Raw genomic sequence first — 14,238 nt, forward strand, 5'->3', positions numbered from 1 at the left:
TCCTTCTTTTCCATGCTTTGGAACATTCTTCACTAAAATTTACTTTTAGCCTGACAATTTCCCAATCACAGAACAAAACAGAATACTGAGATGTAAAAATTGCAAGTTTAATAATGGTTTACAAATATACAATATTTACATTTGTAAGTTTTACAAACCAAAAGCACAGTCTACAGGAGATGAAGACTTTTTGACCCTTTGGCTGCACTCAAATTATTTATTTACAAAACCAGATCAAATAATTTTTCATAATGTCGAAAGTGATATCAAAACATTTTAAACTGAAAGCAGCTTTCTGTTGTGACATGCCTACCAGCTTAACCAAACGTAATTTTACAATTTGAACTCATTCACCATGTATCACTTGAAACAGAGCTTCAAAACTCCAGTTCATCAGGTCAAATAAGGAAGAGGATAGCATTTGATCCACCATGTTTAAGTGCTTTACTGGCCAAGGGTTACACCAAAAATCTATTTCAAACTGAGAACATAGTTAGGAAGTTTCAGGCAGTTTAACACTGAACTGATTAAAGCAGTTGTACTACAATCTTCTGCATTGTGTAGTTCATTCCAATCACATTTAACCAAATGAAGTCATACCTATACAAGAGTCAACAGGCCAGATCATTAACTCAAAAAAAAAAACCAAAAAACTGTAATTCCATTTAAGTCAATGTAGCTATTCTGATTTACACCATTTGAGGATCTGGCCTAATAGATTCTATTTTCCCTACACAGTTTGATGGGTCAGTAAAGTAGCATTAGCTGCATTTTAATTAACCACTTAATTCTTGTTTTTGGAAGATGGGTGGCATAACCAGGAACCCCTTCAAAATGGTAACCAGGAAAACAATATCTCTAACTCTTAAGGGAAGAAACAAAAAAAAGTGTTTTTTTCAATACAACGTCTTGATCTTACAGATTAGCTAGCTGCTATGCTAGGTTCCTTCTTTACCACATGTATACTAGTCCATCACTTAAAAGAAGCAGACTGACAGACTCTCCAGATTGTGTGTATTTCCACTAATTTTCTGAGGGCTGGACTTGTTCTAATCAGTGAGCACTAACTTCATCTTTTGACAGCTGAATTTTTAGGCTCTCATCTCCGTGAGTTAGTTTCAAGTTTACCAAAACCAGTTTGAGAACCACAAAGATATAATAAATGCACACACTAATGTTTGAGCCTACTCACTTCATAGATTAAAAAAAAAAAATCTTGCTGGTAACTGAGAAACAAAGAAAAACAACAGAAATGTGAATGAACTTTATGCTGTATTCCTTTGAGCACTTTAAATACTATTCACATGAATTTTAAACCACACAGCTGCAACATGTGAGAGTACCAGTGTGTACACAATATTGAACTTCATTGTAATGGCTATTAAGACACTTGGAGGAAACTGTTTACAACTGTAAACTATTTTTTTTAATGAATTTAACATATAGTCCAGCATCAATTTCTCACACAGAAGTCAAGTAAACAAGATCAAGATGAGCATCACAGGCAGAATTTTAAAAATGGTTCAGTCTTTATTACAATCATTACAAATTTCCCTACCCAACTAATGAAAAGGCAAAAAAATCCAGGCCAAATTCAAGTATCTTTGACAAATGTTTGCATTCTGGATTTTCTTCGAGCAAGAGCTTCTTGTTTTTTCCTTTCAATTTCTTCTTGAGAACATTTTCTGTTTCTCTGTTCTATCACAAATGCTGCAAATATAAAATATGCATTAGGGGCCTTCAAACTTGTTCAGTATGTATTTTTAGTTGTCTGTCTTCAGTGTCTGAAGATAAATGGCAGCAACACACTGTACTGACAAATGAGGAACCCAAGTTAAAAAATGGCCTATAAAATAAAGTCCATCCTTAAGGCAGGAAGCGGAAACATACATTACCTTTGTATTGCTGCTGAAGGCTACTTACTACCCAATGTACAGGGAAGCAGACATTTGCTTAAAGGAAATTTTACTGCTGCCCTTCAAGTGAACTTTATGACATCAGAAATCAAAAAACAGACTACAATGGGTTAAGAAAGTGAAGGCTATTGGAGTGAAAAGGGTTCTAAATCCAAGTGGGTTAGGTAGAGATACTGGTATCAGATTGTACAGACACAGGGGTCAGGTATAGCACAGGCGTCAAAACAGATAGGACCAGCGGGATAGAAAAGGTCAAAACCAACAAAAAACAGGAGACAGGGACATGATAGCTAAGCATAACATTTTATGTGTTTTCCTATAGAGCAGTAAATTAGCATGCACTAAAATTCTGGCCCCATTGAAATCAAATGAAAAACTCCCACTAAAGTCAGTATGACCAGGATTTCACCTATGATGCTATTTTCCTATTAACATAGCTTGGAATATGTGGCCTTTCACCTTAGAGAAATAAGATGAAGGGCATAAAGTCAGTTAAGGCAACTACATATGTGGGTAAAAATATAAGTACAAGTTTCAAGAGAGATTACTTGCCAAACTCTATACGTATCTGTGGTTAACGTCTCAGCAATGAGATGGATTTTTATCCTTTCAGTGAGGATGGGAAATTTAGATTAAAATACAGAATTACCACCCAAAAAGAACTGAAAGCAATGCTACAGAGTACAAGATATTTCCTATATTTAATGACCAATGTATTCTGTCAATAAGTCCAAACATTACTATCAAGGAAAGCTATTTATTCCTTGAGGTTAACTCTCCAAAAAGGTAAATCAGAAAGTGTTGCAGCAAGCAGATATAGTAATTCACACCAATTCCCTGGTATAAGGAGACAAGATTTCCTTGTTGCTAAGTGCTAACGTAATTGAAGCATTCACCGGTCACTGTTTTGGAGACCAGTGCTGTCAACCAATGACATCAAGGAGCTGAATTTTCTTCTAGAACATATTCTAATAGTTTTTGGGTGGTGTGGTTTTTTATGTTTGTTTTGTAATAGTTTCCCAGATTGCTACTTCCCACTTACCCGCTGTCCCAGGTATGAAAAAAGGAAAAGGACTGGAAGATATGACACAAAACAAAATAATCCATAACGCTACTTGAATGAGTCAGTGGTTTGGCAAAGTACAGATACCTCCAAATGCAGATGATGTTTGTTACTATGTGAGAGAGTTCGGTATTTTTGTAGCTGTGATTTCTGAACTTCTGCACTGACACGGTATGTTTTAAAGGTGAACTACAAACAAAACATCAGTAGTTCAGCTTCACCAACATTTCATATTGAAAAGAAACTTCACAAAGCCATGCAGTGAACTAAAATCCTGAACTGACTGTTGGCTGGTTCCATGCCCAAGCATGTTTCCCTAGTAACTGATCAGTGCTTGCAGCAAGAAGCTTTGGAAAGAGCTGGGTAAGCTTAAATAGGCTTGGGGACAATGATACAAGAGCCAATCAGTTAGCCCATTCCCCCATCAGCAACCAGTAGAAACCAACTGACAGACTTGGGAACAGATAGGAAAATGTAAGTTTTTAGATTACATGGTGAATACCCTACTTCACTGGCACATTTGTGCAAAGAGCAGATACTGATGCAGGCCAAGGTTTTCCCAAGTGACTAGTGTCTGGAGTGCCAATTTCAGGTGCCTAACTTGAGACACTTACATTCATCCCCTGAAAATCAGGACCCTTTAAAGTATCCAATCTTTGACACCCAAAAATTTAGCAATCCCAAATCAAGTCTCTCTTAAAAATCTTGGTTGAAGTAAGTGGCATTTTGACATTTAATTTGCAGTTCACATTTAAAATCAAACGTAAGCTTCAGAGAACAGTGACTGACAAAGGGTGAGACGTTCTGGCAATGCTGAAATATGGTATGTTCAGAAGTGTCATCAAGACACACTGGACCCTATGAGCACTTATAGGTAGGGTCAAGTATTTTGGCAAATGAGTGAAAAGTGGGGGTGGAGGGCGTATTCCTTCAAATATAGGAAGGAAAGGGAGGTTTTCCAAAACAGATTTTCATTTTTGAAAAAGAGTAAGATAAAGTAAGAATAGGAGTACTTGTGGCACCTTAGAAACGAACAAATTTATTAGAGCATAAGCTTTCGTGGGCTATAGCCCACTTCATCAGATGCATAGAATGGAACACATAGCAAGATATACACAAACTGTGAGAGGCTAATTAGTTAAGATGAGCTATTATCAGCAGGAGAAAAAAAAACTTTTGTAGTGATAATCAAGATGGCCCATTTAGACAGTTGACAAGAAGGTGTGAGGATACTTAACTTAAGGAAAAGTAAGAATGTTTATTTTAAAATTGTCTCATCATGCCTAGTTTGAGAAGACCAAATACTTACGTTTATAAAGAACATTTCAATACCATACAAAGCTTATAGTACTCAGTTTGCTTTGATGTGATTTAACACCTTACCCCCCCCCCCCCAGGTTAGTAATAAAAAAGAAACATACCTGTTGTCGACTCTGCCAGAGATTCTGAAAGGTGCCTCTTAAAAGGTGGCTTTTGATTCATTTTAATCTTCCCATCCAAAGGGATATTCAGTTGATTCTTGCTTTCTTCTAAACCCTGCTGAGTAACTTTGATTCCAGAAGTGCCTCCTACACATATACTTTTAGGATCCACATGAACAGCAACATGGGAATTGTTAATCTTTTTAAATGTAAACTTTGAAGGCACAACTGACATTTTGTTCATACAACTGTTATTTTGTATCTTTCCTGTGTTGTGTGAAAGATCTTGGTTGCAGCCCCCATTAAAAGCATTAGCACACCTATTTGTTATGTTAACTGGATCAATTTCAGAACTGAGGCTTCCTGCAGGCACAGAATTAGACCGATACCATTTTCCTGGAACACTGGTTGTAGTATTTGCAGAAGCAGTTTTATTATAGTTTTGGGAATGGGTATACCTGTGTTGTATAGGAACATTTGCCATTACAGCTATAGGATTTGCAGAATTTGTACAGTTCACTACATTTCCAAATGTAGTTAATCTGTCTGTAACCCTTGACGAATTTGTACAAGGAGTGCCCATCGAGCTGGTGTCCTGGTCGGCACTGATTTTTTGTGCCAATGGGTGATTAGGCAGTCCTTTCTTAGAAGCTGTGAAGCTGTTATCAGCATCAGATTTGGAAGTAATACTGGCTCCTTTTATAATTATTGCTTTTTTGTTTCCATGTCTAATGTCTTGGTTCTGAGTTTGTTTTTCTACATCATCACACACCTGATACAACAAATCATCATCTTCGCAGTTTGTGTCCCAAAGACTATCAGATTCACAAAACATATCTAAAACTTCATCAGGAAACTTAGGATCATTCCAATCATCAAATGACACAGGACATTTCTTAGGCATTTCAGATTGTTTTAGGTCAGCCACGCCAGTACAGGTCACCATCTTCACTAGATCATTAGGCTTCGCATTAGTAGAAATGGATGACTCAGGGAAAATATTGTATTTGTTATTTCCATGTTTTCCAGCCTGTGTTCTATGAGGATTACAGTGGATCAAGATGGAAGAGGATCCTTTTACAGGAAAACTGGTGGGACCACATTTAGGCTGAATTCGTTCCATTCCATTCTTAAGGTCAGATTGCACTGAAATAAGAGAAGTATAGTCAGAAACTTTGTTTTGGGCACTTTTCCAAGTGGAATTTTTCTTATAAGCTTTAACATCATGCTCCACATGTAAAAACCCAGTCTGTATCTTTGAATTTTCCATCTCATTATTTGGTTTCTGGAAAGAAAGAGATTTTGCAGCATCTTGTATTGTTTTACTATTTTGTTTCAGAGGTGCATATTGAATACTGTTGGATTTGGATGAAAAACTAACACCAATTACAGAATTAGAAGTATTTGTTCTTTCCTTAGTTTTACTAAGGCCATTGAAAGCATGTGTGCTTGGCTTTTTACGAGCTGATAAAGCTTTTTCAGGAGTACTAATCAGTTTAGGTGTCTGGGTAATCTGCATTACAAAGGAATCATCTGCCAATAAATCAATATCCCAATCATCAAAGTCATCATGAGCTACTTCAGCAGGCTTACTAGAGATCAATGATTCTATCTTAGAGGATGTTAAACTTTGTTTTGGCATCAAAGGAATATTCTTAGCTTCTGGAGCTGCAATCTGGTTCACACTTTCTGATGCACATGTTGAACCTTGCTTCTGGCACATCTCTTTTGCAATGTGCTGCTTGATTACTGTACTTTCCTTAAAAGTGTGCTTCTCCTCCCCCAAGGGGCTTTTCCTTTCATGGAAACTATTGTTTAGGGAAATAGCTGATAGGTCTTGGCTCAACTGTCCACTACATTTCTGGGTAGAGCAATCAAAAAGGGCATTAAGGGCCACTTCGGCCTCAAGGTCTAAAGACTTCTGGCTGCTAGTTTGACATTCTAGAGCAGGGATGCCAGTGCTCTCTCTAACTGGCTTCAAGGACAGAACAGTAGGTGTTTCAGAATCTTCATCAAGGAATGACTGCAGATTTTTCATCTGTGCATCATCTTTATAATTATTTAAAGTCTCTGCCTCTGAAGTAGTCTTAATAAAACCATTGCACTGACCATCTTGCTCCTGGATTATATCTAGCTCTACCTGGTTTCTATCAAATTGCTTAGCCAACTTCATCAGTTCCTCTTCAGTATTTTTTATTTTATGATCTCTAAATGGAAAAACAGAAAAAAAGTCAAATACTGAAGAATACTTTGCAAAGTGTAACCAGCTTACTCTCTAGTTTAACAAATGTATCTAGATAGGATATGATTAAAAATCTCTAAACAAAACATATATAATTAATTTAACTGTCAAGGTATATCCCTTTACTGCAACCAATGACCATGCCATTTTAAAAGATTACAAAGTAAAGGATAAAAGTATTACCATGTATTGACTCTGATAATGTACAGACTGTATTCATGAATCCCATAAATTCATGGATTCAATGAAATGCTGCTTCCCTTACACGAAAGCACAACTTCTTTGATGTATAAGCTAAAGTGAATTTGAACTTACCGTGTACCATTTAATTTTGTCCTCGTTCTCACTTTTACTACTCCAGGTGTACAGGGAATAGCATCCTCACCAATCCACATCCCTAGAAGAGATCCCTCAGAACAGCCTCGTTTTTCATCCTGAACAATTAAGATTAAATTGGCACTACTTAGCAATTTGATTTAAATTAAAGATTTCCCTATACACACAAGTTGCACTGGTTTAATTTAAATTTTAATTTAAAGTTTTAAAACAGATTAAACTGGTACAAACCTGGCTATAAGTTAAAGGCACAAGCTAAATCAACATAAACCAGGTTTAAGCCAATGTAAGACTTCAAAGACAAAGTTGAACGAATTTAACTACACCAGTTTAAAAACCACAACTTTAAATAAAGTGGTGCAACTTTGTGTCTAGACCTAGTTTAGGATATTACTATATTAAACAGGCAAAGTACCAAAGCGAATGATTACAATAAAATATTCTACAACTTCACTTAGCAAACTTTATTTTAATCTACTAAGACAGTTACCTAAGATGTGCTCTCTTTGTTTACCTATTAAAACAGTGCTGACAAATTACAGAAATTCAGAAAATCATATTGAGGATGTCTCTTGAACAGGAGCAAGTTCTGCATTCTTCCATTACACCACCACAAGATATTTTCAGATAAATTAGTAGAAATAAATAGAATTTAGAACTTAAATAAAAATTGGTCCAGAGCTCTAAAGTTCAGATCTGCATCTGAACTCTCTCAAAGTTCTTAGGTATACAGATCTGTGAATGTGATCCACGGATACTTATAAACAACAATAAAAAAGAATGAAGATGCAGAATTACTGTATATAAGCCAGAGGAAGTGGCTCGAGTTTTACTGGCCAGTAATGGAAAAGAGCTTTTATTTTAGGGAAAAATGATGGTACCAGCAAAAGGTAATCCACACACTGTCAAAAAGTGTGAATAAGAAGCTGCAGTCCAAGGCAGGGCCATAAATGGTGCAAGAGAGAGCAATAACTTATACCACAAAAGGGGAGGCACAGTTAATTGTTTCTTTGATAATGACTTTCAAATCCCAGACGAAGATTTTTTTTTTCAAATATTATGCTCTTGCTTCAAAATACAGAAACCATTTTAAACGGTGTCAAATAGTAGGCATATTTTTGCCTGCTGAAGATTACCCAATTGTGTCAGAAAGACAGATTTTCTTATGGATCTTATGCTTCAGTAAAAGATGGCCCAGCTGCTAGAATAGCATCTTGTTTACTTTGTCAAATTCCAGGCTCTGGATGACAATTACACAGGTGCACTGGCATCAACCATGAAAACTGACTAGGATTATAAACAGACATTACTAACTTCATCTACTAGAATAATCAAGCAATTTAATTATATCAATGCTATTGCGCAGTCTTTCCTCATCTTAATCTTGTATGGTTCCTGCACTTTGCTAGTCTTTATTTCAAGATCATTCATATTTTAGGGGCAAAATAAGATTAACTGTCTTCTTTCCATGGTTAGATTGTTTCTTTCAACAACAAAAAAATAAAAAGGAATAAGACTGGAATGGCAACACAAAATGAATAAGGTATTTTAAATTGTTAAAAGTTACTATATTTCCAGGATTTTGGATTTCCAGTTTAAACACCAATATAAAAAGTTGACAAGATTAACAGTCACTCAACTGTTATTATTTATAGTCAGTTTACATCAGTAACTGTACTAAAATACTAAAAACTGTATTAAAATTCCGTACATTAGATATAAACAAAAGTATAAAAAAACAAAGTATTCTTGAAAGCCCATTCATGTTTAGCAGAATACGAACGCTTTATCTAAGAATATTGCTTTTTAGAAATGTAACTAAGAAATCAAAGCCAAAAGGTATTCAGAAACTGGAAATGAGGGAGAATGTGTATACATATTAGAGCTTGGACCATCCTTTCATTTAATCTGATTTACACAAATAACGTAACATTATGTACCTTTAGAAAGATGTTGGGAATACACAAAAGGATATAATTTATAAAAATGTTCAAAGGGAAATGGCAAAAATTAAAACAAATCTGACATACAAATTTAAATTGACTTCAATTTTGATATTCTTTTTTTAATCTCAAATTCTGCAAGCTCCTGCTTGCCACTAACTGTCTTTTATCTATTATGTGAGCTACTCCTTCTAGCCAATTTACAAGATTAAATGTAAAGGGCCACATCCTCACCTGTTATACACTGTCTTAATAGACTTATGTGAATTTACACCAGCTGAGGATTTAACCCCAAGAGTGCAATGTGCTGGCTATCTTACAACCACCAATTATAAGACACTCAAAATTAAAATTCTTATTTCAGACTTGTTTAAGATATGAATAATAAAATTTATCTTTTACTGTACTGTACTTCTTGTAACTTTACATTCACAGGAAATTCAGACTTGATGGTGCCTTTTATGAGAGTCTGTGGCCAGCAGAGAACTGCATGTTGTATCATTTTCTTGCTGCTCCAACTTTTTAATTTTAATTGTAGAAATATTATTTTAACAAACTGAGCTGCATGGAGAGTCTGAAAAATTATCCCAAGGGCAGGCCTCTGAGCAACATAATTGGCTTCAACAGGCAAAGCAGTCCAAAGGAGAATGTACATCTAAGAAAACAAGAAAGCAGCAGAAACAGAAAAATAAAAATGGAGATGGCAGAGGGAGGCAAGGCAAGGAAAGGAAACAAACTGAGAACGTTGTAAAAGGAGGGAAGGAATAAAAGCAAGTTACACAAGAGAAATAAGGAGGAAAGACTGAACTTCTGAAAGGAAGGCAAAAAGTAACTCTTCCAAGTAATTTCAGAACTCAACCTGGGAGCAGGATCAGTCTCTAAATCCAGGAGCACATTAAATCATTTGGAGAACTAGGTTATTTTACAGGTATGGCATGGATGTGTGTTTGGAAAGCTAGAACTAACCATAAGCAGAGAACACTATGATTTAACAAAAAGGAGGGCACAAAAAACTGAAAGCTATGGTAACTTGCATGGTGTTAGCACGGTAAATGGAGAGGAACCACCTAGTAAATATAATATGCCTAAAATTATACATTTGAAACTAAAAGTGGTTGAAATAGAACATGCCACTGCATTTTCTACAAGAAATGGATCACTATCACCCCTTTTGAAGCTAACGTCTTCTAAAAATTGGGGCTGGTGCCTGTTCAAATTTCTGCACTGAATGTCATATGGGTAATTTTTTAACCCCAAAAATGAACGTATGAAGTCAAAGATCTGACAAAAAGAATCAAAATAGTCAAATGTTATGCTTGTGATTTTAAATTCAACATGACAAATATGCTAATGCAAATATTAGAAAAACTAAGAATCTCAGTCTTTTACTATGAGAAAGAGATTATGGAGACTAACCAACTGCCTTTTCCCCTGGTTTGCAGCCACAGGCAACTACAGCACCATTTCTAACCTTTGATTTTTGCATAAAGTACTAAGTGTTGCTCGAGGAAATTATAATTACCTGTGGAGCAATACGATTAACAATATCTGAAATGTCAACTGTACATCTACTGGTAGCCTGTTTCTTTCTTTCATTACCTATAAAAGAAAAACCTTTGTGTAAACTGTCAAACATGACAAACCCAAGTTTCCCAGGTAGAAACATTTCACATACAGCTGCTAAATTCAAAATTATATTAAGTATGGTATCACAGTATTTACTATGATGTCAATAAAAAGCCAGCCAGCCATACTAAGAAATGGCATTAAAAATGGATTTTACTGATGAAGAGTTTCTGTAGTAAAAAAAAAAAAAAGTTCAAACATCTACAGTCTACTACATCCAACTGTACTTTTCAAATGGTCATTTACTTTCTAAAAAGCACACTAGAAATAAGAACTCTTTGGTAATAGTTACCTAGTTTGTGTGTAATTGGCGAATGAGGATCCCAAAAAATTTCTTGTTGTATATCAGTATCATTGGCTGGAGAACTGAAGGTAGGTAACCTTGATCTGCTATTTAATGATCTCTTCGGAGTCTTATATAAACATGATTCTGTGCGAACATAAAGTAAGATTTCCCATATAAGAAATTAGCACTAGTAAAAAAATTATGATTGAATTTAATACACAAAACAGACCCCATGGACCAAGTGCACACATTTTATAACCTGCAAGATGAAAGAAACTATATACAATCACTCCTTAACAATTTTTCAATTTAGACAAACTACATTTTTCATGATTACATATTAAGTTCAGAATATGACTTGTCAGCTACATTACTGCAGACAGAACAGTAAATCCATTTTCAGAATGCAATGCAGGACACAGAAAGCAAGATATTCAGCACCTAGCAGTAAGAATGAAAATTATCGAATAGGTCAATATAGTGCATTGCCCCACCAGTGGGATCTGATCATAAAAGTCATCTTACCAACTTGAGAGGAGATCTTTTGGTAGAAAAGAGGCTCCTCCCTCTTTTTCTTTCCCTCCACTGGGATAGGAGTTTTGTGACCTTACACTGTAGTGATCTCTGGCTTCAATTTTAACCCCTCAAATCCATTAGCTGTCAGCGTAAGTTAGAACAGCCAACAGAGGGCTGTTCTAACTTACCCCTGGAGACTGGCTGTGCACGGCCGTTCCAGGACTGGGAAAATGTTTTCCACCCCACTGCCCCCAAACACTGTGTACAGTTCAACCAAACCCCAAAATCTGACCCTATATTTGTAACATTAAGGTAATTCTAGAGTGCCCTTTGTCTTGTCCTGTAGGGAAGCTTATAATCCCCAATCACTATGCATTTTCACATATAATGGATAAAAACAGGTCATGGGTGTGTAAAGACAGTTGGCCATGATTAGCTATGACTCCAGTGAAATAAACAGAACAGAGTACATGAAGCGCAATTTGTTGCACCTGCCTTTTTGAAATGAACTTGGCAGTGTGGATGCAGCCTACAGCTAAAGGAATTTTAAAAGACAACACTACTAACTTTAAATATATTTGATTTTGGAAAGATGTTTTATAGTTAGAATTCAGTCTATTTTCAACATTTGTGACCTCTTAAAAATGAGCAAATCCTTAATCATACATTCAAGTTTCAAATCCAGAGGTATTAGCATAGAGAAAGGATTGCCTTTCTCTGCAGGAAACATTCCTTTCTGGTTGATCTGGGTCAGTGTTGACAAAACTGGAAGGAACTGAATGTGCGCAAGGAGCAGGACTGGGAGAGGTGTCGAGGCACAAACAAGTGTCTCACGTTCCACTACTGCCCTCCATTTAAAAAATATTAGGCTCCAATCCTACAAATTATTCCATAGGAGTTCTGCAATTGAATGAAGTTCTCCTGAAGGTAATGGGAGAGCATGGAATAAATTATAGGACCATGACCGAAGTTATTTAAATGTTTTCTTGCTTAGTACCATTAAACAACATTGAAATTGAAAAGTGGAAAGCACCTTGACTTAGAAAAGAGAAAAAATGGAACTTTAGCAGAAAATTCTATAGCTGCATGACACAATGCACTGACGAAAATAAGTCACCAGCAGTCAGATCACACCATGAGGTTTTTTATACTGGATTCCCTGTTTGTACAGATGGGAATGTTCTGCTTAAAAGTTGATGGCACGATCTGCTCCATGACTACAGGGAGATGCTGCTTAAGTATTCATATATGCATTATGATAGAATCCATTCTTTCCCAGAGTTGAGAGAAAGATTCAGGAGACAGATGAAATCTTTGGAAAAAGGGTCTCACATAACCAGAGGATATGGGTGTTGTGTGACTGAACTTCAGTTACCCAGTTTAGGCAGTGCTGCAAATTACAAGCTTAGGTCTAGCCTGTAAATTTAAAAGACAATTCAATCATCAAGCAAAAATGGTGCTAACACCAACACCAGTTTTTAAATTTTTTGTTTACAACAAATCTTGGTTATTTCCCAGACAGCTGCAATTCACTGAAGCACAAGGCTAACTGGGCCAGTTTCCCCATTAACCAATAAGCTCTTTCAGAGCATCAGAATCTTATAAGGAGAACCAAACTGATGCAATTTGAAATAAGAGACACCCCCTCTCCTTGGGCCAGCCAACCTGTCTGATGCCTTATACACACACCCAAACCGTTGCAGCGTGAAAACAACAAGCTTAGCAGTTACTGACTTGCATTAAACATACAGCACCTAGCGCATTAGGGGCCTGCTCTCGGTAGGGCCTTTGCACAGCTGAGAGCAGTTATGGTTGGGGAAGGAGAGAACGGAATGGAAGGGTGAGGAGGTCCCCCTATGTGCCCCCAGAGCTTCAGGGAGTGGTTATCGCTTGTGGGAATACGGCTGGGGCGCCCCTCCTGGGCTGCCGTTGGGGATCCGTTCCCACAGGGTTCTGGGGTAACAAACTGGGTGAGCCCGTCTCTGCAGAGTGCTGCGCCGTACCCCCGCACCCGGGGGCGGGAAGCTGTCACCCCCATGCGGGGCGGCCCGGCCTAGCTCCTCGGGCCTCACCCTCCGCCTTGCTCTTGTTACTGGGATCGGCAGCGACAGCCGCCGCCGCCCCTCCATCTTCCGGGCCGCTTTCCCCGGTAGCCGCCGCCCTCCGCCTCCTGCACCTCCCGCCGCCGCTCCGCGTCTCCGGGGCCGGGGACCTGAGGCGGAGCTTGTCACCAGCCTTCCGCCGTCTGCTAGCCATGGCGCGCAGCCCGGCGGCTCAGCATGGCGGCCCCCAACCGGCCGCTCACGCCGCAGCCATCTTCCCTAGCGCCTCGAGCTCACTCCGGTCCGGATTGGTCACAACCAGCTCGGCTGAGAGTGTGATTGGTCGCGAGCGCAGAGGCGGGCGGACGCGGCAGGGAACTATAACAGCAAGCGAAGCAGCGCTTAATGGAGCCGGTTGCCTCTTCACAATACAGACCCCGCCCACTGTCCCCTCATTACAGACTCCTCCCACTGCCCCCTCATTACACCAATCCCCTCACTACGCACCCCTCCCACTGCCCACCACCTCACTACAGACCCCTCCCACTGCCCCCCTTATTACAGACCCGCCCCTCACTACAGACTCCTCCCACTTCCCCCTCCCCACACAACCTTCCCACTGCCCCCTCATTACACCAATCCCCTCACTACGCACCCCTCCCACTGCCCACCACCTCACTACAGACCCGCCCCTCACTATAGACCCCTCCCACTGCCCCCCTTATTACAGATTTCAGAGTAGCAGCCCTGTTAGTCTGAACTCCTTTCCTTATTATAGACCCACCCCTCACTACACCCCCACTGTCCCCCCTCACTATAGACTCCTCCCACTGTCCCCTCACGATGC

The 14,238-nt window shown here is 38.4% G+C and overlaps 1 protein-coding gene across 2 annotated transcripts; it reads right to left on the reverse strand.

Annotated features, from left to right (window-relative positions):
* Positions 1–86: 86 nt before the first annotated feature.
* ETAA1 (ETAA1 activator of ATR kinase) lies at positions 87–13,800 on the reverse strand. 2 transcript variants are annotated; one of them, XM_048842721.2, is made up of 6 exons: positions 13,422–13,800; positions 10,840–10,977; positions 10,444–10,520; positions 6,958–7,076; positions 4,401–6,607; positions 87–1,710 (listed from the first exon to the last, which is right to left on the reverse strand). In XM_048842721.2, the coding sequence occupies exons 1-6, from the start codon at positions 13,603–13,605 to the stop codon at positions 1,595–1,597; spliced, it is 2,841 nt and encodes a 946-aa protein (XP_048698678.2). In that variant the 5' UTR covers positions 13,606–13,800; the 3' UTR covers positions 87–1,594. The 2 variants fall into 2 exon arrangements, with proteins under 2 accessions (XP_048698678.2, XP_048698679.2); XM_048842722.2 differs by lacking the exons at positions 10,444–10,520; positions 13,422–13,800 and having other exon boundaries at positions 10,840–10,965.
* Positions 13,801–14,238: the final 438 nt, after the last annotated feature.

Source organism: Caretta caretta, chromosome 3 (assembly GCF_965140235.1).
Source record: "Caretta caretta isolate rCarCar2 chromosome 3, rCarCar1.hap1, whole genome shotgun sequence".
Taxonomy (NCBI): Eukaryota; Metazoa; Chordata; order Testudines; family Cheloniidae; genus Caretta; species Caretta caretta.